Genomic DNA, 23,491 nt, shown 5'->3' with positions numbered 1-23,491 from the left:
TACAACTTTCAATTCAAAATAATTATAAAAAAAATACGTTTGAAAACATGTATTTTTATTTTATTTAATGACATAACTCGATTAATATAAAGTAAATTTTTCTACCCGCGAAGTTCGCGGGTGATAACCTAGTTTACTATAAATTATAGCTTGAATTATTAATATCTAATAAATAAATAAAAGGATAATTCCCATATATAGTATGCTATGGTAGTTGTTATAATAAATAATAATCATTTTCATCTAAAATTTTATCTTCATTGTGGCTGAAAGTGTTTGTTCAAGAGTTTCAACAGTGTGCGGCGATGGGAGCAATGCAATGATTCCGCCATTTTCTTCACGTCACTTTCCACACCAACTTCGTCATTGTTAATCCCCAATTGCTGCTACATAATGTTGATTTGAAACCCTAACCCTAATCCCCAAAATTTTCAACATTCACACAACATGTCAAGCGGCTCTATCCCAATTGAAGCTCCCACTTCAACATCCGGATGCGCAATTTCAAATGCGTATTCATCACCAGGAGGATTATTTCTTGATAACAATGTTCTTCCCCATTATATAATAAACGCCGTCGTTTCACCGGAGAACGGTTCTACCCGGCGGAGCCACGGTGGTGGGGGTGTTTTCCCGCGAAAAAGATTGGGTTTTGGAGGTGGGTTTTTGTCAGTTAGTTTGTCAGTTAAGGGGAGTGATGAGGGTGTGGGTAAAAATTCGACAAAACAGTTTGTGGCGGCGGCGGTGGGTGGCGGCAGCGGCGGTGTGGTGGTTGAGGAGAAGAAGGTTAGTTTGAAAGTGAGAAGAAAGCCTGCTGCTATGAATACTACAAAGCATTTGTGGGCTGGGGCTGTTGCTGCTATGGTTTCAAGGTTGGTTTGTTTATCTTTGACTTTTAGTTGACTTTTTGTGGTCAAATGGAAGTGATGGTCAATGTTCAGATTAGTAAGATTTTTTTTGAGGTTTGGTGAAATTTGGGTAGTGGATGAAATGTTGAAACTAGTACTAGCTATGGGAAAATTTTGATAAAGAACCTGTGACATGATGCATATTAAGTTTTGGAATTTGAACTTAATAGGTTTGACCTTTAAAGTCAAATTTGTATGTTAATTGTGAACTTTAGAACTTGTGGAGTGGTTTTGGGTGGTGTGGTGATTCAAACTGGTGCATGTTTATGAGACACTAATCATAAAAACAATATTGAGAGTTTGTATGTGTGAATCGAGTTTATACCAATGAGTATGATGGTATTGTATACAATGCGAGTTTTTTTTTTTTTTTTTTTTTTTTTTTTTTTTTTTGAATTTTTTGAATTTTTGCAAAAACAATTCACTAATCTATTCATGGGTGTATTTAATATTATGGGGTGATGGAAAAATTCATCATGTTTATTTGAACATTTTTACATTTTACACCAACAAGATTGAAAAATAGGCCATTTTTCTTATGCATTCATGTATGATATGACTTAGCTCACAGACTAAGTAGCACTGGAACGGGTACGGGATCGGGGTACGGGATCGGGGTACGGGGACGATACAGGAATGAGGAACGGTAAAACTCAAAATTCCAAGATACGGGTACGGCAATAAAAAATATAAATACATTAAACAAAATCCAAAAATAGTACATCTTCCAAAGGTAATTAATTATCAATAATCAAATCATTTTCAAATTCCGGTTCATCTAGTGAGAGATCGGCAATCAATAGAGAATTAGAGATGATGAGACTTGAGAGTTTAGAGATTAGAGAAGCCGAATATGATAAGTCTATTTATTTAATGGCCAGTTGTGGAATTTGAAAGGGTAAAAACCCTAAAAATAAATGGAAACGGGCTGGATACTTCTACCAGATACGTCCCCGACATTGGAAACGTTTAGGAAACGTCCCCGACGAGTACCCATGGTGTTTCCGTCCCCGACAAGTACCCGAGACGGGTACGGCCACATAAATGGAGTCCCCGTGCTACATAGCTCACAGAAAAGTCTCAAAGGCCGGATGTTATGACAATTGGCCCAAAGCAGTGTCCACACTTTGTTAAGATTTTTTTTTGTTAGTTTATGAGGTTGGTGAAATAAACCACTTATGTCAATCACATGTCATTCTAGGCGTTAAATGTCAGTTAATTAAAGTTGATTTCGAATTGTGAAATTTTAGCCTCTCTTATAAGGAGACCTATAATATGAAATATGAAGTATGATGAAAATATATTTGGAGCAGAACTTTTGTGGCGCCACTTGAAAGACTAAAGCTGGAATATATGGTTCGTGGTGAACAGAAGAATTTATTTGAGTTAATTAAAGCCATTGCTTCTTCTCAAGGTTTAAGAGGCTTCTGGAAGGGAAATTTTGTTAATATTCTTCGAACCGCCCCATTTAAAGCTCTAAATTTTTGTGCATACGATTCCTATAGAAAGCAACTTATGAGGTTCACTGGAAATCAAGAAACAACCAACTTTGAACGCCTTTTTGCTGGTGCTGGTGCTGGCATGACCGCTAGTATTCTTTGCTTACCACTTGACACTGTAAGTTAACCTCTTTTTTTTTTTTAATTATTTATTTACACCCTTAGACTATTTCTGAATTCACACATAAGCCCCTGGACTTTTATCTTCATGGTAATGAAAAGGCTTTTATGGAGTTGTAGGCGTTAGGGAATCAAATTATGCAAATGACATATTTGTTAAATAGTGTCGACTTTTTTGGTGACCATGCAGAAATAAAGTTCAGGGACTAATGTGTGAATTCGGATAAAGTTCAATTTACTTTTCTGCTGCAAATGAGAGATACCCAATACATTTGACTTATGCCGTTGTTCTAATAATGTACTTATCATTTTGTCTTGGTATTTAGCATCCCGTTCCTTTAGTTTTTTTAGGTTTCATGTTTGTTATCATTTTAAATTAGAAATAAAACTGGATACTTTTTATTAAAAAAAGTAACCATAATATAAGGTAAGTCAATTACAGGGTGTGTGGTTTTGGTGTTAATTTTTTTATTATTAGGACTTGCATGAGTTTCTAATATTTGGATTTAAATATTCGATTTGTGAGTATCTATATATTCTATTAATGAATATTACAATTTACATGCTCTGATAGTTGTTAATAGCGTAGCGAAGCGGAAGCTTCCCGCTATAAGGTGTTTGTTTAGTGCCTAAAAAGTGATGAAATAGGTTTTTTCTTTTTAATAAATACCTGAAAAATAAGCGTATTTTAGGGCTCTTTTTGTTACAGGATTGAAATAAGAAGCGTATACCGGATTTTATATGAAATATACATATAAATAATTTTAAAATTTCCTATTGCATCGCTATCACTACGTAGCGTATAGGTAGCTTGTTGCTATTTATCGCTATTCGCTAGTAACAACTATGCATGTACAGAATCATAAATTATGAATTATCTCTTTATTAGGAAAAAAAGATTGACTTTTTTCTTTTATAAATGATTTTGAAAGTAGATAAATCATGATATAAACTCAATTTAGTAATTTATCCTTCTTTTTCTAGTTTTTACTATAGTAGAATCTAAAAGCCGTAGATGATGTAAAGTCTTGATGATTGTATTGAATAACACCAATCAATTAATAATAACTAATACAATCTAATACTAAAATACATCCAATATAATCGGTTGGCTAAGACACCTCCTCAATTTGAGCGGGCAGAGGACAGACGCTCAAACTGGAACGAAATGATTGAAACGGCTGTCGTGATAATCCCTTCGTGAAAATATCGGCATACCGAAGCGATGAAGGGACATGAAGAACTCGGATATGACCAGCACGAACCTTATTTCGAACAAAACGAATGTCAATTTCGATATGCTTTGTCCTCTGATGTTGCACCGGATTATTGGATTGGTAAACTGCGGACACATTGTCACAGTAGACAACCGAAGCCTGGCGCAAAGGTGCATGAAGTTCAAGTAACAAGTTCCGAACCCAAGTGGCTTCAGCACTGGATCTAGACACGACATACACCAAGAAAAACACAATAACCTGAAGTAGCCTTGAGTCCCCAGTCAGTCAGCATCTGAATAAGCCACCAACGAATGGGATCCGGACTTAACAATACGAATACCATGGTCAATGGTCCCTTGTATATACCGGATGATGCGCTTCATAAATGAAAAAAGAGAGTCCCTCGGCTCGTGCACCGTGATATGTTCAGAAACCTTGTAGGCTACAGCGTGGAGGCGAAAAAGCTTAACCATGAGGAATAAGTGACTTTCATTCCATCCAAAGTTCTGATTTTTGTCTGGACGTTTGTCACAGAATACGCCGAGTGAAGGGAAGAGGGTTTAGACGAGGTTTCAATGGAATCTTTGGTCATGGTTGATCATCAACGTGTCCGATGAAGTCCGAAGACAGGTAGGGTTCGGAAAAGAACAGGGATCGGAAAGAGGGTATTCAGAACCTACGGCTCTGATACCATAAAAGCCATAGATGATGTAAAGTCTTGATGATTAACAAGACCCCTTAAATAGGGCATAGTACATCCGTAAATATAGAAGAGATATACATGACTAATTACACCAATCAATTAATAATAACTAATACATTCTAATACTAAAATACATCCAATATAATCGGCTGGCTAAGAGAATCAACATCTTTTACTTTTTAAAATTTCTACTGAAATTCACGTAACATAGTAACGGCCATAAAGGCATAAATATAAACTAATTACCGGTTTCAATTATCTTTCAGATTAGAACAAAGTTGGTAGCGCCAGGTGGCGAATCCTTGGGTGGCGTGATAGGAGCATTCCGCCACATCATCGAAACCGAAGGATTCTTCTCATTATATAAAGGATTGGTTCCTTCAATCTTAAGCATGGCGCCTTCAAGTGCAGTCTTTTATGGAGTTTACGATATATTAAAATCAGCGTATCTAAATTCACCCGAAGGCAAACAAAGAATTAAATACATGAAGCAGCAGGGTGAAGATTTGAATATATTGGAACAGCTAGAATTGGGACCAATGAGAACGTTATTACACGGTGCTATTGCTGGTGCTTGTGCTGAGGTGGCGACTTACCCGTTTGAGGTTGTTAGAAGGCAGTTACAGTTGCAAGTTAGAGCAAATAAAATGAGTGCGTTAGCCACGTGTTTCAAAATTGTTGAAAATGGAGGTGTTTCCGCTCTTTATGCAGGACTTATTCCTAGTTTATTACAGGTATGTTTGTTATATCTTATAAATGATTTTTTTTGGCCAATAAACATGATAATGACTGTCATTTATAGAGTTGTAAAATGACAGTTACTTCTGAGTTCGCTCATAAATGTTTCGACAATTCATCTTGAGTTGATTCATTTGAGTACGTTTGAGGGATATTTTGTCGGTTTTACAACTCTAGATGTGACAGAAGCGTTTACTTTTGCTGAATTTGCAAATAAGTACAAAGTCTTAACAAGAAAGTTCGAACTTTATTTTTAAAAAATATGTCCTTATTTGCATGATAAGTTCCTAAACATGAAATTCTCAGTGAAGTGGTCTGTTTTTTTTTTTTTTTTTTTTTTTTTTTTTGCATTATCAAGTCTCTCATCTTCATATAAAGGACCTTTTTGTCAAGTTTTTTTAAGTTTAGGTACTTAAATTTTAAGTCTAGGGAAAGTCTATAGGGTTTATTTTTTTCTGAAAATGCTACATTTTCTAGTTTGAGTAGTTGTCCAAAGCATAGTTGTTAAAAGCCATCGCCTCTTGCGCCTAGGCCCAATTTCCTAGTGAGGCGAGGCAATTGCGCCTCAAGGCAATTGCGCTTTAATTCTTCAAGTGATGGTTCATGCATAGGTTCCGGCGAGATTCCTAGATTCTTGAGAGTTTTCAGCCAAATTGCGCCTTATCAATGTTATTTGGGTCCCACTTCTATTGATGAATGAATGTTCATATGCATGATATTTATGCGTAAATCATACAAACACTCCCTCCGTAAACTTGTCATTGTGACTTGAAGTTGAATTGCAAACTTGCACAATGAGATTTACGCATAAATCATGCCATGATCCTCACATTAGAACATAAAAGATTTCAGCTTTGACTTTCAAAGTCAAACGAGTCAGTGCTCAAATTCACGCGTCAATGTCCGTACATGTAAACAATCTTACCAAATTGCATGAAAATATACTTTGTCAACACATTGTATGATCCTGTTTTTGTATTGTCAATTAAGTTAAAGAATTTGACCAATTTCGTGAAATATTTCTTAGAAGTTTGACTTGTTTAAACTATCAGGTATTACCTTCGGCTGCAATAAGCTACTTTGTGTACGAGTTCATGAAGATCGTTCTCAAGGTGGAGTAAGTTTTACATAACAATTCATAGATGCCGCAATTCATTATTTGATAGATGTAATTTTACTACAAAATTAAACCCGATTGATACCCGTGTTCTTGACCATTTATTGCTTTGAGATCATTATTGCGTATCAAAAGAAATTTGGAAAATTACTTCTTTCATATTTTGTTTCATTGTCAATGTGGTTGTGGTGTTGATACACAAGTTTGTTTTCTTATCATCATCAAAATCTGTTGGATGCATATATCTCGGTCTATGTTATCATCTTTGATATATTAGATTCGTGAAAATGAAAGTCCTCATGTACATAAGCAATTTAGATGTTACCTTGTTAAAATGATCGTCAAAAGACTTGCCCATCTGCTAGGCTGCAATTTCGACCAAACCACAGGGTTACCTCGTTAAAATGATCATCAAAAGACTTGCCTATCACACTATGCACCCAAAACGTTAATTCCTGGACCCAACCATAGGGTGGCAAACTGCAATCTGGACCAAACCACAGGGTTAGAATGTGATGAAATGTCCACCACAGGATGTCATTACGCAAAAAAAAAAATGAACGGTAGGATATCATTATGCAATCTAAAACAAACCACAGGGTGACAAATTGCACTTTACTAGTATTTTAAGTGGCAACAGTAAACTTTTTTATGCTGTTTGGATTTGCTTGTTTAAATAATAATAAATTTCATCATATACTAGATTTTTAGGGGAGGTAGGTACTCTCAAAAGAAATTGTGTGCTACTATTCATGTTTAGCTGCTATTTTATCTAAAGTTATCACTGTAATTCTGTCATAATTTTGTGTTATCAGTAGTTTACTACTATTATTTTAGTACTTTTTGTTGTGTTGCTATTGTGATTCACCATGCCACTCTTTATGGCATCTGGTTACATGGATGCTATACTATGTTAAAGAGGTTTTTTAAGCCGAGGAGAAAGGTTTACTCCATCTTACAGGGCGGCTTAGGAGGAGTGAAATAAAGCAAGGATTTTAGGCCCATACTTTCCTAGGGCCCAAATTCTAAAACAAGAAAATTGTGTGCATTTGATTTTGGTTCACATTGTTGACGATAAAGTTTATTATTTATAATTATACATACACAAAGATAATATATAAATAATAAGATCTAAAGCAATTCTTTTTCTTTTTATTTTATATGAAAAGATCCTCAATTTAGCTATCCGTTTGAGACCTAAAAGATTTTGAGCCAGCCGTGTTCCATCTTACCATTCCCATGCCATGCCAATAATTTTTAGCTATGAGTGGATTTTACTGTCTGTTTATTTGTTTGAGTATCTGGTTGAGGAAAAGTGTTTATGCTTATTGGTCATCCTTATTCAAAAAAATAGTGTTTATGATTATCAGTCATCCTTATTCAGAACTAGTGGCGTTCAGAAAAAACCGTAACCAAATAAAAACCATAAATCGAACCGTAAATATAACCGAATAAACCGATCCGAATAACGAATTCGGTTTTTGGTTTGGTTTCTAACCGAAACCGAAGTGTGAATATGGTTTTTGGTTCGGTTTTTGGATCCACGTTTTTTTTTTGTTTGGTTTATTTGGATAACCGAATAAACCGTTAATTTAATTAATTATTAAATAAAAATAATCATGTTTAATAAACTATATACAATTTATTAGCCCAAAATATACTAAGTCTAATATCTAAGTATATGTATCCCCATAGTTACATCAAATGTTGATCAAAATACATGTTTGTTTATTAAATTTTCTTCATTTTATGTATGAGGTTCACTCGAGAGACTCATGTTTGAAGATTATTTATATTTTGTGCCATTAGACTTGTTGACTATTTATAGTTTCTATGATCTATGTTTTGAAGTTTTAACTTTGTGATTGTGTTACGACTATTTTATGGATGTGTTTGTTTTATTTTGATGTGTCTTTTATTTATATATTGTTAGGTTTAAATTAATTGTTGACTTGATGTTCAGAAGTTGGAACACAAACATAAATTTAAATTAGGAAAAAAAGTACCTAGGTACAATTTGATTAAATTTGGTTTCTAACCGAAAACATACCATTGAATTTGGTTTGGTCCGATTTGCATATTCATAATTTGGTTTGGTTTGGGTTACAAAATTTTAAAAACCGAATAAACCAAATAAACCATAAACCGAACCGATCCAAATTACAAGTTTACGACCATGACAAGATAAGCCAATCATTATTATAACTTCAAGCACTAGAAGAGTAGAAGCATAGGTTCTACATTACTAGTTTACATTTTCCTGTCTAAAAGATATCTGATTTTACATTTTTACGGATTCATTGGGTTAATTGTAGGGTTGTAAATGAGGCTCCCGACCAGACTGGAGCTCGGCTCGTCATTCTTTTATGAAGCTAGAGCTCGAGCTCAACTTTGGTTCGAGTCTACTATTTTGAGATTGAGCTCGGCTCGAAAGCAAAACCCAAAAGCTCGAGTTCGGCTGGGCTCGGCTTGAGATAATTTAAGAACAATTTTATACATGCTAAAAGTTCGGCTCGAGCTCGCTTTGATAGCTTAAATGAGCTAACGCTCGACTAGAGCTCAGCTCACCAATGATAAATAGTAGGTATGTTCAGTGGCGGATCTATACCAAAATTTCAGGGATTAACATTCAAAAAAAGGTTATTTTTATCGTGCTTTCATACAATATACAAAAAAAATTACCATACCTTCATACAATGTACAATTTTGTTCTAATGTACTTTCATACAATGTAAATAATTTTTTTACCGTACTTTCGTACGATGGACCAATATTATCATTTTCTCTGAGGCTTTTCTTTTAAACAAATTGTTAATAAGAGGTTGTTTCGAATGTGGTTTTATCTTCTACAGTTACACATAAACCCTAAAGTTTTAAGTAAATAATATAAAATTAGAACAATTTGTAAGTGAATAATATAATGTTATAATAACATAAACTTTAGAAAGTCTAAAATCAATTGCACAATAAACTCTAAAACAAAACCCAAATCATTTGAGCTTTTAAGTTTTAACCAACCATGTGAGCTTTTATGTTTTAAATACGTGAGCTATTGAGTTGTAATTATATTGGGCTTCTAATCATAAATTTATGGTTCAATAAAAGCCCATTATTTGGTAGCCTAAAATAATCTTAGGGATAGCGTAACTTTTTTCTGGGATAACAAAATACAAAAAACATACAAAAATAAATAAATAAGTTGCATTACGTCATAAAAGTTGAGGGGTAGCGGTGCTACCTCTACTCTCTAAGTCTCTAGCTATGTCCGCCTCTGGGTATGTTATATGTATATAAAAAATGAGATAAAATTTGTTTGAACTGGTTAGTCTAAATAAGCTTTGTACGGAAAGCTTGAGCTCAGACTCGATAACTAAACGAGTCAAGTTTCAACCTCGGCTTGTTCTATCTTTTTTCCGATCAAATTCTGAGTAGCTCTAGAGCCACCAAATATGGAATACTTCTACATATATGGCATTGTGTATAATGAACATCTTTTCTTTTTTACTATTGGTTACCATTTGATGAGATTAGCTGTGACAACTGCCACTTTTTGGTAACTTTCTTACACTTAAAGTACTCATTTTTAGCTACATTTTTATGCGTTTTGAACATCCGAACTGCTTATTTCATGATATATACTTAGAATACTCATGGAATACTTACTTATGATGCATATGATCCATTTTTATTAAGTACATTTGAAACAGTTTAAACAATGCATCGAAACTACTAGAAAAGCACCTAGTAAACTAGTATTCCAACGAAAACGCAGGATCCGCAGAAACTATCTAAACGACATCTTTAGGACTCAGACGAAAGTCCAACATCTAATATACATTAAACCCTAACTAGGAATGCAAGGGTTTTATCTAAGATCTTCCCGAAGTCCGATAACACTAAAAACTACCCGAAAAGCACTAAAAGCGACAATTTCAACACTTTTCCGCAGAAATCAGCCATTTAATATTTTTGCAACATGTAAAAGTGCAGTTTAACATAGAATTCATATGAGGATACCTTCGGGTATCATCCGAACCAATAACTACATCAATTCACACAAATTACACAACTTAGCGTTCAAATAACGACTAACGGAAACAAAGCGGAACGAATATCCGAACAATATCAGATCTTTTTTTTAGTAACCATCTAACATTATTGGGGTCATTTAAGACTAGTTATGATCACAAAACACCTTGAAACAATTAAAACACCTAAACACCTAAGCTTCCTAAACATCTTATTACATTTCTAACACATTTAAACACTTAACATTTTTCACCAAACAAGACCCCCCCCCCCCCCCAGGTTGCAACCGTTTGGCCACTTGGTGAAATATCTAGATATTTCACCAAGCCTTTCAAGTTGATGATGTTGGTGAAAGTTTACAACTTACAATCTAAGCTAACTAAACTCATTCCTCACACTTTACACCTTAACTTTCACCCACAAAACCTCTCATCTTCACCTCCATATTTTCGGCCAAGAACACCCCGAAACCAACTTCATTTTCAAGCCATTTTATTGATGATCAAGATGCATTATCATAGGACTTGAGAAGATCTAAGGCATTTGCAAGTAGAAGCAAGCATTTTCATCCATTCAAGAAGCTTTCAACCATCAAGATCATCATCTTCTTTGCTTTTATCATCATCTAGATCATCCCTAGCCACAAGAGCTAGAAGTGAGCCTTCTAAATCTCTTTTTCATACTTATTTATGTATATATTGTTTAATGAACAAGTTATAACTAAAACAATCATACAAAATAAGATGAAAATACAAAGAAGCAAACTAAAAATCATGATATAAAAGATTGTTTATTTTATGATTTAAAGCTTATTACTTGCATATTTGATCTAGTTATTATGAATATTATATGAAAAACTTGTTAGATGTTATTTAAAAACATGATCTAACAAGTGTACATGAAAGTGTTAAAAGGGTTATGTTAAACATAATGTTTAATGGATGAACATAATCTTTGATATTATTTAAGTGAATAGAGTTTTTCACTAAAAATAATGCTTTTACAAGATTTATAAAAAGAAACATAAAAAATGGGTTTTGTATAAAAGTTTGATAAAACTAGAAGTAAAGTATGATTTTTGAACTAGTAAACATATGTGAAGATCATACCAAAACCCTACATGATTATGAGTTCATCTTGTTAAGTTTATGTTACAAATCTCATGTGCTTTTGCTTAGAAACAAGATGAGTAAATTGTTAGTGATTTTGAAAAGAAAAAGATATGTTTTATTAAACATGGTAAGTTTATATTTCAAAGGAAATATGGGCAATTTTTCTTATAAATCATATGTTATAAAAACAATCATTTTTGGCAAAATATTTACTAGAATAAAAGATTTGAAAGAATGGTTTTTATAAAAGGCAAAAACTGGATACAAATATATATTTTTGAGAAATATATATTTAGTGATCTTAACAACTTATGTGCTATATATTATTTTATTGTATTAGTTATATGCATGAAAGTTAGGAACTTGAATACAATGATACAAATAAACACAATGTACATTTCGACTAAAGTCTTACAAGGCTACATGTAAATACGCCTTAAAAACAACTTACGAACATTCCGAGCCTTCGGACACAACTTATGGTCAAAACGAACGACGGGCGAATCTATAAACATATCGCCATTCCGAGGAGTTACTACGACGCTTAGGCGATCTTTCGACGCGAATACATACAACTCACCGACAACAATATCCGGATGTTTTGAAACTTATAAAAACTATTATGTATTCTTTTAATTAAAAAGCCTATATTTAGTAACTTTTATAAAAATGAAAGAATATATTTTAACACATGGGCTTATTTTACATATGGGCCTATTTTATATAAATGGGCTTATTTTTAATACAAATGGGCTTATTTTACATATGGGCTTATTTTATACAAATGGGCTTATTTTTAAAACATGGACTTATATTATACAAATGGGCTTATCATCCTAAATGGGCTTAATATAAATACACGGGCCAAGCCCAATATCAAAAACTCATGGGCTAAGCCCAATACCAAACATATGGGCCAAGGCCCAATAACATTAAGCCCACTAACATTTAGGCCCAATACTATTTAGGCCCAATACTATTAAGCCCAATAACATGAATACATGGGCTAAGCCCAATGTCAAAACATATGGGCTAAGGCCCAATGACATTAAGACATGGGCCTAGCCCAATGTCATATAATTGAAGAAAATACAATTATACAATTTATTCATACAAGACTCAATGATAAAACTCACAAGATACAATATTTCATATATATATATATATTTGGTGAAATATATATAACAGTTTAACAAATCATACATCTAAAACACAGTTCAACGAACAACAAAGACATACAAGTCTTACACATATTTAAGACACAAGACTTGTACTCAAGTCATTACAAAGACCGAAGTGTCTAGCAAATATAGAACATTTGTAGGTCGTGACACTATTCAGGACGACCGCACGTAAGATCACAGTTATCTACTATTCACAGACGCAATTCTGTGAGTTCATGTCCCCTATTCATTTTAAATGCTTTACAACTTTACAACTATCGGGGAAAATACATGTTCAATTGTATGTTAAGTCATGGAATGAAATACCTTAGATCATGTGCGATTAGGGTCATACATCTAAGCACCATTAATCTAGTTTGGACCTAGGTACAGAGTGTTAGATCTAATGGGTATTGGCGAGCCCCAGTCTTGGTCGTGGACCCATACAGAAGAGTACGTTTGTGTCCCAGTCGATAGTAGTCGACACGAAATCGTCTAGGTTTGGATTGCTTCCTAATTCGTCACACATATTAATGTCCTCGCGAAACATTAATGATCAATGATTTCATTGACGCTTTACATACTACATCATTATATACAGATACATCTTATACAACTCACATTTTATGGATACAGTTTATACAACTCACATTTTATGGATACATTTTATACAACTCACATTTTACAGATACATCTCATACAACTAAACTGCATGAACTCGCCAACTTTTGTTGATGTTTTCAAACTTAACATGTATTTCAGGAAATTAGTGGACCATGCAGATATTTCAGTCAAGGAAAGCAAGTATCAAGACTCCATGCCACCATTTGAAGGGTTTGCCCGTTATATACTGCCTCTTTGTGGTGATATAGTGGTCAAAGCCTTGACATTTTAAGACTTACATTTTGATGTATAAAACAGTGACAACTTATTTTCATTTGATGGTTTGTAACCAATACGTTTAACTTATGTTGCGTTCTTTTGAAACGATTATGACAATGACATTGGAGATTGTTTTTATTCATTTAGTATGTTCACTTATGTTGTTATGCAATGAGAACTGATCAGATCACACCTCCCGCTTCCGCTATGAGCGGGTGTGACAGATTGGTATCAGAGCATCGATTGTAGTGAACCAGGATTCTTTCTGGAGTCTAAGTCTACAATCACTAGGTGTCACACCCCAACCGATGGCGGAATCATCAGGGCATGGCACTGAGCGAAACAGATTGTCCAGAAGTTTCCATAACAATTATCATCACTATTTAGTTTAAATTAACACGTCCCATACCGTAACCCAAATAACAAACAAATTATTACAGATAACAACTAGCCAAATATTATGTTCCGACAACTCAGATTTAAATAAGACAAATAAATATTGTTCAAATGCTCCTAAAGACCCAGCCTGACAAGATCTACAGACAACTATGCTCTAGTTGCTTTTTCCTGACAGACAACTATTTGTTGAGGGCCTCTAAAGCTTTATTCTAGCCTCGCTTTCCTAGCAAGCAAACATCTTAAACACCTGTCACATACGTTAAAATAAAGTCAATACATATAATGTAAAGGTGAGCATACAAGTTTGATAATAGCATATAGAGTTCGAATAGTTTACGCATAACCAGCACGTACATAGAGGAAAACGAAGCATGTTAATTATCGACATGGACCTATCGATACCAATGTCTGCGGGTTGACCGTCCGAGACGGTTCGCAATACATGATTACCACCGTAATCCATGCAAGTACTTAACAACCCCCGTGTGAACGGGTGCTGAGTCCAAACTATAGTACTACGTCGTTAAGGCAGGTAGACAGCATTCCACGTGTAAACACAATCAACAAGCATTCATTTAGTCACGTAATACATGCATATTGGTTAGCGTCCAAATAGTTGAGTAGTGTGATCGATTGTGATTTTGATAAGTAACGTATGTAACACCCAAAAGTGCTAAAAGCAAAAAGGGATCGAGTATACTCACAGCGATTGATTGATGGATTGAAGTGTCACACCCCAACCGATGGCGGAATCATCGGGGCGCGGCACTGAGCGAAACAGATTGTTCAGAAGTTCCCACAACAACTATCATACAATTCAGTTATATAACACGTCCCATACCGTGTCCCAAATAATAACAAGTTATCATAGAAATCAACTAAACAATATGGGAACTGTTCCGACAACTCAGATTCTTAATTATTACAGACCGAATTTAAATATTGTTTTAAGACTTCTAGACGGCTAACGGTAGATCTTACTGACTACAGGTGCCAGTACAAGATCTACAGAGAACTATGGCCCTGGAGCAGGTATGTGGACACTGTCCTAAGGTCACAGGCTCCTAGAAGCTTATTATTGCCTCGCTTCCCTAGCACGCTAGTAGCTTAAACACCTGTCACATACGTTAAAATAAAAGTCAATACATATAATGTAAAGGTGAGTACACAAGTTTGATATAGCATATAAAGTTCGAAAAGTTTACGCATAACCAAGCACGTACACAAGGGCAAACGATGCATGTAAATTATCAACATGGGACCATCGATACCAACGACTTCGAGATGACTGTCCGAGACAGTTCGCAATACATGATTACCACTGTAATCCATGCAAGTAATTGTCCTTAGCAACCCCCGTGTGAACGGGTGCTGAGTCCAAACTATAGTACTACGTTGCTAAAGCAGGCAGATAGCACTCCACGTGTAAACATAATAAACAGCAATCATTTAGTCAAGTAATACATGCAAGTAGGTTAGCGTTCAAATAGTTTGTGTCGTTTGTGAATTTGATAGATTACGTATGTAACACCCAAAAGTGCTGAAAGCAAAAAGGGATCGAGTATACTCACAGTGGTTGGTTGTGGATTGAAAGGAGCACTGAGAATAGGTTAGCCTGAATAGTTTGATAACAATACAATGAGTAATGCGGAAAAAGTGAACAGTGGAAACTGGATCGGATAGACCATTCGATCGGACGGCTGTTCGATCGAGTGGGCTGTTCGATTGGGTTAAAGTCCGTTCGAACGTCCCGTTCGATCGGCCGGCTGGCTCGATCGGCTGGTTCTTTCAAGTGGATTGTTTCTTCCTTTAATGTGAAGGATGTGTTTGTGTATGATGGTTTGTATTTTTGAAGTTTTTGCAGCATTACCTTTCAAGTTGGCCGATCGAACAGTCCGTTCGATCGGTTGGTCCAACCGATCGGTTAGCATTGCACACTTGGCAAATTGTCACTCGATCGGGTGGCATGCTCGATCGGGTGACATCCAAATGTTTCGAAGAGGTTTAGCGTTGAAGTGTAGTATCTCATGATTCGATGAGTAATGTTTACAATCGAGTGGCTCGATCGATCGAACAGAACCCTGTCAATATTACACCTCATGAGTTTGTGGGCCAGATGCTAGTCGATCGATTAGCCTAGTCGATCGGCTGGCGTAGTCGTTCGGTTGGGCTGTTCGTTCGAATAGCCTAACCGTTCGGCCAGCCCCTGACCTGGTTAGTCCATCACCTAGCACTTGGTTATTTCTCGTTATTTTATTGATGTTTTAAAGATAGTTTGACCACAAGTTGAACCACCAAAATCCTCAGCCTTTACTTTACTCACTGACTCGGCTGGAATCACCCAAGCTCGGTCAGGGAGCGTTCAAGGACCTAAGTTTAACGTTTAACTCGTAATCGGTAATCTCGTGGTGAAGTCCGAATCTTGAACCATGTGTTTGTTTAGAATGATTTATAGGTCGGTTCAAGCTTCGTTTTCGCCGGTTTGAGTGTAAAAGAGTTGAAAGATTGGTGAAAACCGTTCTTTCAATCCTTTTCCACCGTGAAATGTTAAGATCTTTGGAAGATTTTAGGTTGCTTATGTGGAAATCGGTTAGATTCAAGCTATTCAGGTCGGATTGATGTCAATCTTAGTGTTCTTCAAGAACACCATGATGACATCACCCAAGAATGCTTAGATCCTTGTGATTTCACGGTTGGAATTCAGATTTTGAAAGATAGAAAGATGGAGAATCGATTAAGGATCAAAAACGTACAAAGATTGGAGTAAAATACTTACAGGTTTGAGAGAAATCTGAGAAATTGCGAGAATAGAAGGCTGGTCGGTCAGAGCTTTTCCAAAAGTGGAAAGCTTGACAAGGACAGCCCTATTTATAGGCTTCCAAAAGTGGAAAGGGGTTAGCTGATCGAACAGCATCCCTGATCGAGCGGCTGCCCGATCGAACAGCCTGTTCGATCGGCTAGCTTGTTCGATCAGGTTGCCCTGTCCGATCGGCTTGCCTGGTTTTGAGTGTTTCGCGACGATTTTTGATATTTCGATTTCGATAGATTGAGGAGTAGAGTAGGATAGAGTTTCTATTCAAATTACTTTCAGTCCCAACTACTATATCTAACATACAAGCATCCTTACAACCTATTTTCAAAGTCGGTTTCGATTGTGTTTGATTATCCTTCGAGTCTCGATTGATTTGATTGATTCACCACACTCTTTAACATAAAAGTAACATGCACAAGTAACACGTAAGGCACACATACACGTATAAAAGCATTAAAATTATCCACACTTGATTTCGATGATTGATTTGATTAGCTTGATTATTGATTGACTAGCTTTATTGCATTGATACTTCCTATCATTCACAGTCGGTCGTTGATTCACAGTTCGATTATCGGCCGATTAGTTTGATTATACAACACTTACTCCACATAATATGAAAATCGAAATGAAACTAAAATAAAATTAATCTTTATTGATCTTTAATTCCAATAACAGTCAACTCTAGACTTGACTTTGACTTTTGGGAAAACACGGGGTGTTACAGTCTCCCCTCCTTTAGGGAATTTCGTCCCGAAATTAGGCCGAGAACCGTACATCGCCGTGTGCTTTTACCAATTTGATGCTTCAGATCTATCTGAACAACTGCGGGTACTTGGCCTTCATGTCACTTTCGAGTTCCCAAGTGAACTCCGCGCCTCGTTTGCCTTCCCATCGTACTTTTACAATAGGAATGCGAGAGCGTCTGAGTTGCTTGGTCTGTCGGTCCATGATTTCGACAGGCTTTTCCACGAAGTGTAGCGTCTCATTGACCTGAAGATCGTCGAGTGGTATTATTGCGTCGAGGTCGGCTACGCATTTTCGAAGGTTTGAAATATGGAAAGTCGGGTGGACATTGCTGAGTTCCTCTGGTAATTCGAGTTTGTAGGCAACTTTACCGATCCTTTCCAGAATCTTAAAAGGTCCAACAAATCGAGGCGCAAGTTTCCCTCTTTTGCCGAATCGGACTACTCCCTTCCAAGGTGATACCTTTAAGAGTACGTAGTCGCCAACTGCAAATTCGCGGGGCTTGCGTCGTTTATCGGCGTACATCTTTTGTCTGTCCCGGGCCTTCACCAAGTTTTCCCTTATCTGGTGGATCTTGTCAGTCGTTTCTTGCAGAATCTCGGGCCCAGTCAATTGTGAATGACCGACCTCGTGCCATACAATAGGCGAGCGACATCTCCTACCATACAAGGCTTCGAAAGGTGCCATTTCGATGCTGGAGTGATAGCTATTATTGTACGAAAATTCGACCAACGGTAGGTGTTTGCTCCAACTACCACCAAAATCGATAACACACGCACGGAGCATGTCTTCAATAGTACGAATCGTTCTTTCAGTCTGCCCGTCGGTTTGCGGGTGGAATGCGGTACTCAAATTCAGCGTCGTACCAAGAGCTGCTTGAAAAGTTTCCCACAATCTCGATGTAAACCGAGCATCGCGATCAGAAATGATGTCTCGAGGCGTACCATGATTCTTAATGATCTCGTCGGTGTAGATTTGGGCTAACTTGGCCACCTTATAGTCTTCTCGTATTGGCAGAAAGTGGGCTGATTTGGTTAGACGGTCGACTATAACCCAAATACTGTCGTGACCTGATGGCGTGGTCGGAAGCTTAGTTATGAAATCCATAGCTATGCTTTCCCACTTCCATACGGGTATCGGCGGTTGTTCGAGTAAGCCTGAAGGTCTTTGGTGTTCAGCCTTGACTCTTGCACAAGTTAAACAGCTACCGACATATAGAGCAATATCCCTTTTCATCCCAGGCCACCAGTACTTGTAGCGAAGGTCCTGGTACATTTTGTCCGCACCGGGATGAATGGAATATCGGGATTTGTGGGCTTCGTTCATGATGATCTTTCGCAAATCTGTCCTCCTCGGAACCTAGATTCGGTCCAGATAATAGAATATCCCGTTGGCTTTGCTCACGAGCTGAGTTCCATCGTGATAGATTCGTTCTTTCTTCAACGTACGCTCGTTAAAGCAAGCGTGTTGTGCTTCGCGGATGAGAGCTTCGAGGTTATGCTGAGCCTGGATGTTTCGAACACCTATTACGTAATTCTTTCTGCTCAGGGCGTCTGCAACTACATTCGCCTTGCCTGGGTGATAACGGATCTCACAGTCGTAATCGTTGAGAAGTTCTACCCATCGGCGTTGACGCATATTGAGTTCTTTCTGGTTAAAGATATGTTGTAGGCTCTTGTGATCGGTGAAGATCGTACACCTTGTACCATACAGGTAGTGTCGCCAAATCTTTAAGGCAAAGACAACTGCGCCTAGCTCAAGGTCTTGGGTTGTATAGTTCTTCTCGTGGATTTTGAGCTGTCGAGATGCGTAAGCTATAACCTTGTCTCGTTGCATGAGAACACAGCCAAGTCCAAGGTTTGAAGCATCACAATAGACAACGAAGTCATCGCTTCCGTCCGGCAGTGTAAGAACTGGTGCATGGCACAGCATGTGTTTGAGGGTTTGGAAAGCAGTCTCCTGCGCGGTTCCCCACACAAAAGGCTTGTCTTTATGAGTAAGGGAGGTAAGCGGTACAGCAATCTTTGAGAACCCTTCGATGAATCGCCGGTAGTAACCGGCTAATCCGAGAAAAGAGCGAACTTCTGACGGATTCTTTGGCGTAACCCATCCCTTGACTGCCTCAATCTTTGCAGGATCAACGTGTATACCCCGACTATTCACAATGTGACCCAGAAATTGAACCTCCTCCAACCAGAACTCACACTTGGAGAATTTGGCGTAGAGTTGGTTTCCCTGAAGCAACTCGAGAACCAATCGCAAATGCTGCGCATGTTCGGCCCTCGATCTGGAATAGATCAGGACATCGTCGATAAATACAATGACGAAACGGTCTAAGAACGGTTTACACACGCGATTCATCAGATCCATGAAGACCGCGGGTGCGTTGGTCAAACCAAAAGGCATGACAACAAATTCGTAGTGGCCGTATCGGGTTCGAAAAGCGGTTTTGGGTATGTCTTCCTCTTGTATCCGCAACTGATGGTAGCCTGAACGTAGATCAATCTTAGAGAAACACTGAGCACCTTGTAATTGGTCAAACAGATCATCGATTCTTGGTAAGGGGTATCGGTTCTTGATGGTCAGCTTGTTCAATTCCCGGTAATCGATGCACATTCGGAACGACCCGTCCTTCTTTTTGACGAAAAGGACTGGTGCGCCCCATGGAGAAGTGCTCGGGCGAATGAAGCCTTTTTCAAGTAACTCTTGGAGTTGGTTCGAGAGTTCTCGCATCTCAGATGGAGCGAGTCGATACGGAGCTTTGGCCACTGGGTTGGCTCCTGGAATAAGGTCGATTCGAAAGTCGATATCACGACTAGGAGGTAATCCAGGAAGATCATCAGGGAACACCTGAGGAAATTCTCGGACAACGGGGACATCCTTGACTTCAACTTTCCTTTTCTTGTCCGTCTCTGCTACAACAATGTTGGCCAAGAAGGCTCGATATTCCTTGCGGAGATATTTGCGAGCTTGAAGACATGACATGAGCTTGAGATCTTTTGTAGTAGTTTCACCATAAACACATAGAATATCACCACTAGCTAGCACAAAACGAATCATCTTATCGGAACACACAACTTCAGCATGGTTTTCACGAAGAAAGTCCATGCCTACTATGACATCGAAACTTCCGAGCTGCATTGGAATGAGATTAATCGGAAATATATGATTGTTGAGCTTGAGAGTACAATCACGGAGCACAGAGTTGACAGCAATGGTTCTTCCGGTAGCGACTTCTACTTCGAAGGGTGACGAAAGATAAGAGCGCTTACGTCTAAGAAGCTTCTCAAATTCAAATGACACAAAGCAGTTATCGGCTCCAGTATCAAACAAACATGATGCATATATACCATTCACGAGGAACGTACCATTGACCACGTTGTTGTCAGCTTGAGCCTGGCGTGCGTTGATGTTGAAAGTTCTGGCGTGAGCGGCTTGTTGTTGAGGCTGCTGTTGTTGTTGCTGGGGTTGTTGAGCTTCTTGTTTCACCACTCTGTTCGGGCACCGGTTTGCGAAGTGGTTAGGGTCACCACATACAAAGCAGGTCCGAACATTGTTTGCCGGGGCCTGTGCAGCTTGAGGAGCTTGAGGAGCTTGAGGAGCAGGTAGCAGGGCTTGGTTAACAGCGGCTTGAGCTTGCGTTTGACGAGGACCATAGCGGCAATTCGCAGTGAAATGCCCGTAAACGTTGCAGTGGGCACAGTAACGGCAGGCCACACCCACCGGGTGATGATAAGAACATGTAGCACAGAGTGGGTGGGGGCCGGTGTACGCACGCTTAGCCGGCGGCGCATTGATCACTGGCGCAGTGCGCTGTGGTTGTTGCTGTTGTGGCTGTACTGACTGAAGAGGAGCAGCATTGGTTGCGGCGGCGCAACTCTTGTTCTTCTTTCTTCTTCTCGAGGACTTGGAGGCTTGAGCAGTAGGGTTGTCGGTTGATGCGGCAGTAACTTGATGCAACGACTTGGATGGCTTATCCCAGACACCAGCCTTAACTCGCTTGTCGTTAATCTCGGCAGCGAGTAGGTAAGTTTCCTCGATTGATGCGGGTTTGGCGGCGAACACAAAATCTGCAACACAATCCGGAAGAGCACGGATGTATTTCTTGATGGTCATCTCGGGAGTCTTGACCTGGTCTGGACAGATAATGCTCAGTTGTTTGAAACGGGCGGTGAGACCAGCGTTGTCGCCCTCCTTCTGCTTGATGGTCCAGAACTCATCCTCCAACTTTTGGCGTTCGTGGGGAGGACAGAACTCGTCCAGCATGATAGCCTTCAGTTCCTCCCACGTCAGCTCGTAGGCAGCGTCGTTCCCGCGCTTATTCCTTTCGGCTGTCCACCAGTCCAATGCCCGCGACTGGAAGACACCGGTAGCATTGAGAGTTCGAAGATGATCCGGGCATCCGCTTTGACGAAGGGTAACTTCCACAGAGTCAAACCAGTGAAATAAGCCTGTAGGGCCCTCTTCACCGGTGAACTCCTTCGGTCCACACGCCTTAAATTGCTTGAAACTGAACGGAGCTTTGCTGGATTCAGTGAGGGTTCGGGATTCTTCCGACGACTTGCTTGTGTTTTCGTACACCTCACTGACAGCTTTCGCTACAGACCTTGAGATGAGCTTGGCGAGACGTCGGTCTCTCTTTTCCTGACGGGAAAGGTTTTGGCGAGTTCTTGATGATGACGACATGGTCTGCAATAGACATCGCCATAGGGCTCAACACAACGAATTCGAATCTCGCACGTCTTAGTTTACTAAAACTTGGAATCACGTCGCATCTCACGTCACGTAACACATATAAACACATAAGCTCACAATCATAGAGGCACATAAGCACAGAAGCAATTAGAGCACATAAGTAATTAAGCAAATAGAGCACTTAATTTCCTAAACACGTACGCAATTTTATCACAGAGGCTGTCAGAAAACAGAAACCTATAACCACAAGTCGAGTGTCGTTCGTTTTGCATATCGGATAGCATCACCTTGTATCGTTTAACTTAGTCGTATAGCGTAGCATAGCACACTGGTTTCGTTTAGATCACATCAACAGGGATTTGAATCGGGATAGGATAGCAGCAAAAGTCACGCAGATTGATAACAAATGGAGCAATCAACGAATCTTAAAACACGTAAACAGGTAAATCATATAAAATCAACGAAGCAACACTCAAAATTGGAAAATGGATTGTCTGCGGCTACTAGACTTTGACTAACCATGGCAATTTAACTATTCACAGTTGACTTGTCGTCACTTTCGACTCTAGGGGACATGTTTCTGCCTCGATTCTTGGGCATTATGCATGCGCATTCTAGGCCATACTCGTGAGTTCAGGTCATTGGAGTCCGTCAATTGCCTTGGCGAGATAAAATAAAGTTGGAATAACTGCCAAGGTTAGGGTTTCACCCCTAGCTCAGCAATTTCTTCCTTGTTTTAAGAAAATTTAGAGGAAAGTTTTCATCAAATTACGGGTTTCAGCCCTGATTTGGTATAATTCTCCCCCGTTTGTTGATAGAAAATCGCACGAAATAATTGGCAAAAATTTGTAATTTAGGCAGGAATTCGCGGGTTTCACTCCTAATCCCGTCCAAATTACGAAATTTGGCTCGGAGTTCGGATGTAATGATAGAATAGAAGGAAACAACATAAAATAAGCACATAAACTTGGTCTCTTGGTTCCTAGCTATAGTCTAGGTCTCTAAGACAGCGATCCGGACTAGATCGTGTCTAACCTAATTCCCTATAGTTATGGCTCTGATACCAATCTGTCACACCCCAACCGATGGCGGAATCATCGGGGCGCGGCACTGAGCGAAACAGATTGTTCAGAAGTTCCCACAACAACTATCATACAATTCAGTTATATAACACGTCCCATACCGTGTCCCAAATAATAACAAGTTATCATAGAAATCAACTAAACAATATGGGAACTGTTCCGACAACTCAGATTCTTAATTATTACAGACCGAATTTAAATATTGTTTTAAGACTTCTAGACGGCTAACGGTAGATCTTACTGACTACAGGTGCCAGTACAAGATCTA

General features: G+C 38.3%; 1 protein-coding gene across 1 annotated transcript; it reads left to right on the top strand.

Moving 5' to 3' along the window:
* Positions 1 to 231: 231 nt before the first annotated feature.
* Positions 232 to 6,461, top strand: LOC110912475 (probable mitochondrial adenine nucleotide transporter BTL3). The gene is made up of 4 exons (XM_022157209.2): positions 232 to 872; positions 2,222 to 2,525; positions 4,714 to 5,181; positions 6,238 to 6,461. The coding sequence occupies exons 1-4, from the start codon at positions 448 to 450 to the stop codon at positions 6,304 to 6,306; spliced, it is 1,266 nt and encodes a 421-aa protein (XP_022012901.1). The 5' UTR covers positions 232 to 447; the 3' UTR covers positions 6,307 to 6,461.
* Positions 6,462 to 23,491: the final 17,030 nt, after the last annotated feature.

This window comes from Helianthus annuus, chromosome 15 (genome assembly GCF_002127325.2).
Source record: "Helianthus annuus cultivar XRQ/B chromosome 15, HanXRQr2.0-SUNRISE, whole genome shotgun sequence".
Taxonomy (NCBI): domain Eukaryota; kingdom Viridiplantae; phylum Streptophyta; class Magnoliopsida; order Asterales; family Asteraceae; genus Helianthus; species Helianthus annuus.
This window is presented reverse-complemented; position numbering and strand designations above follow the sequence as displayed.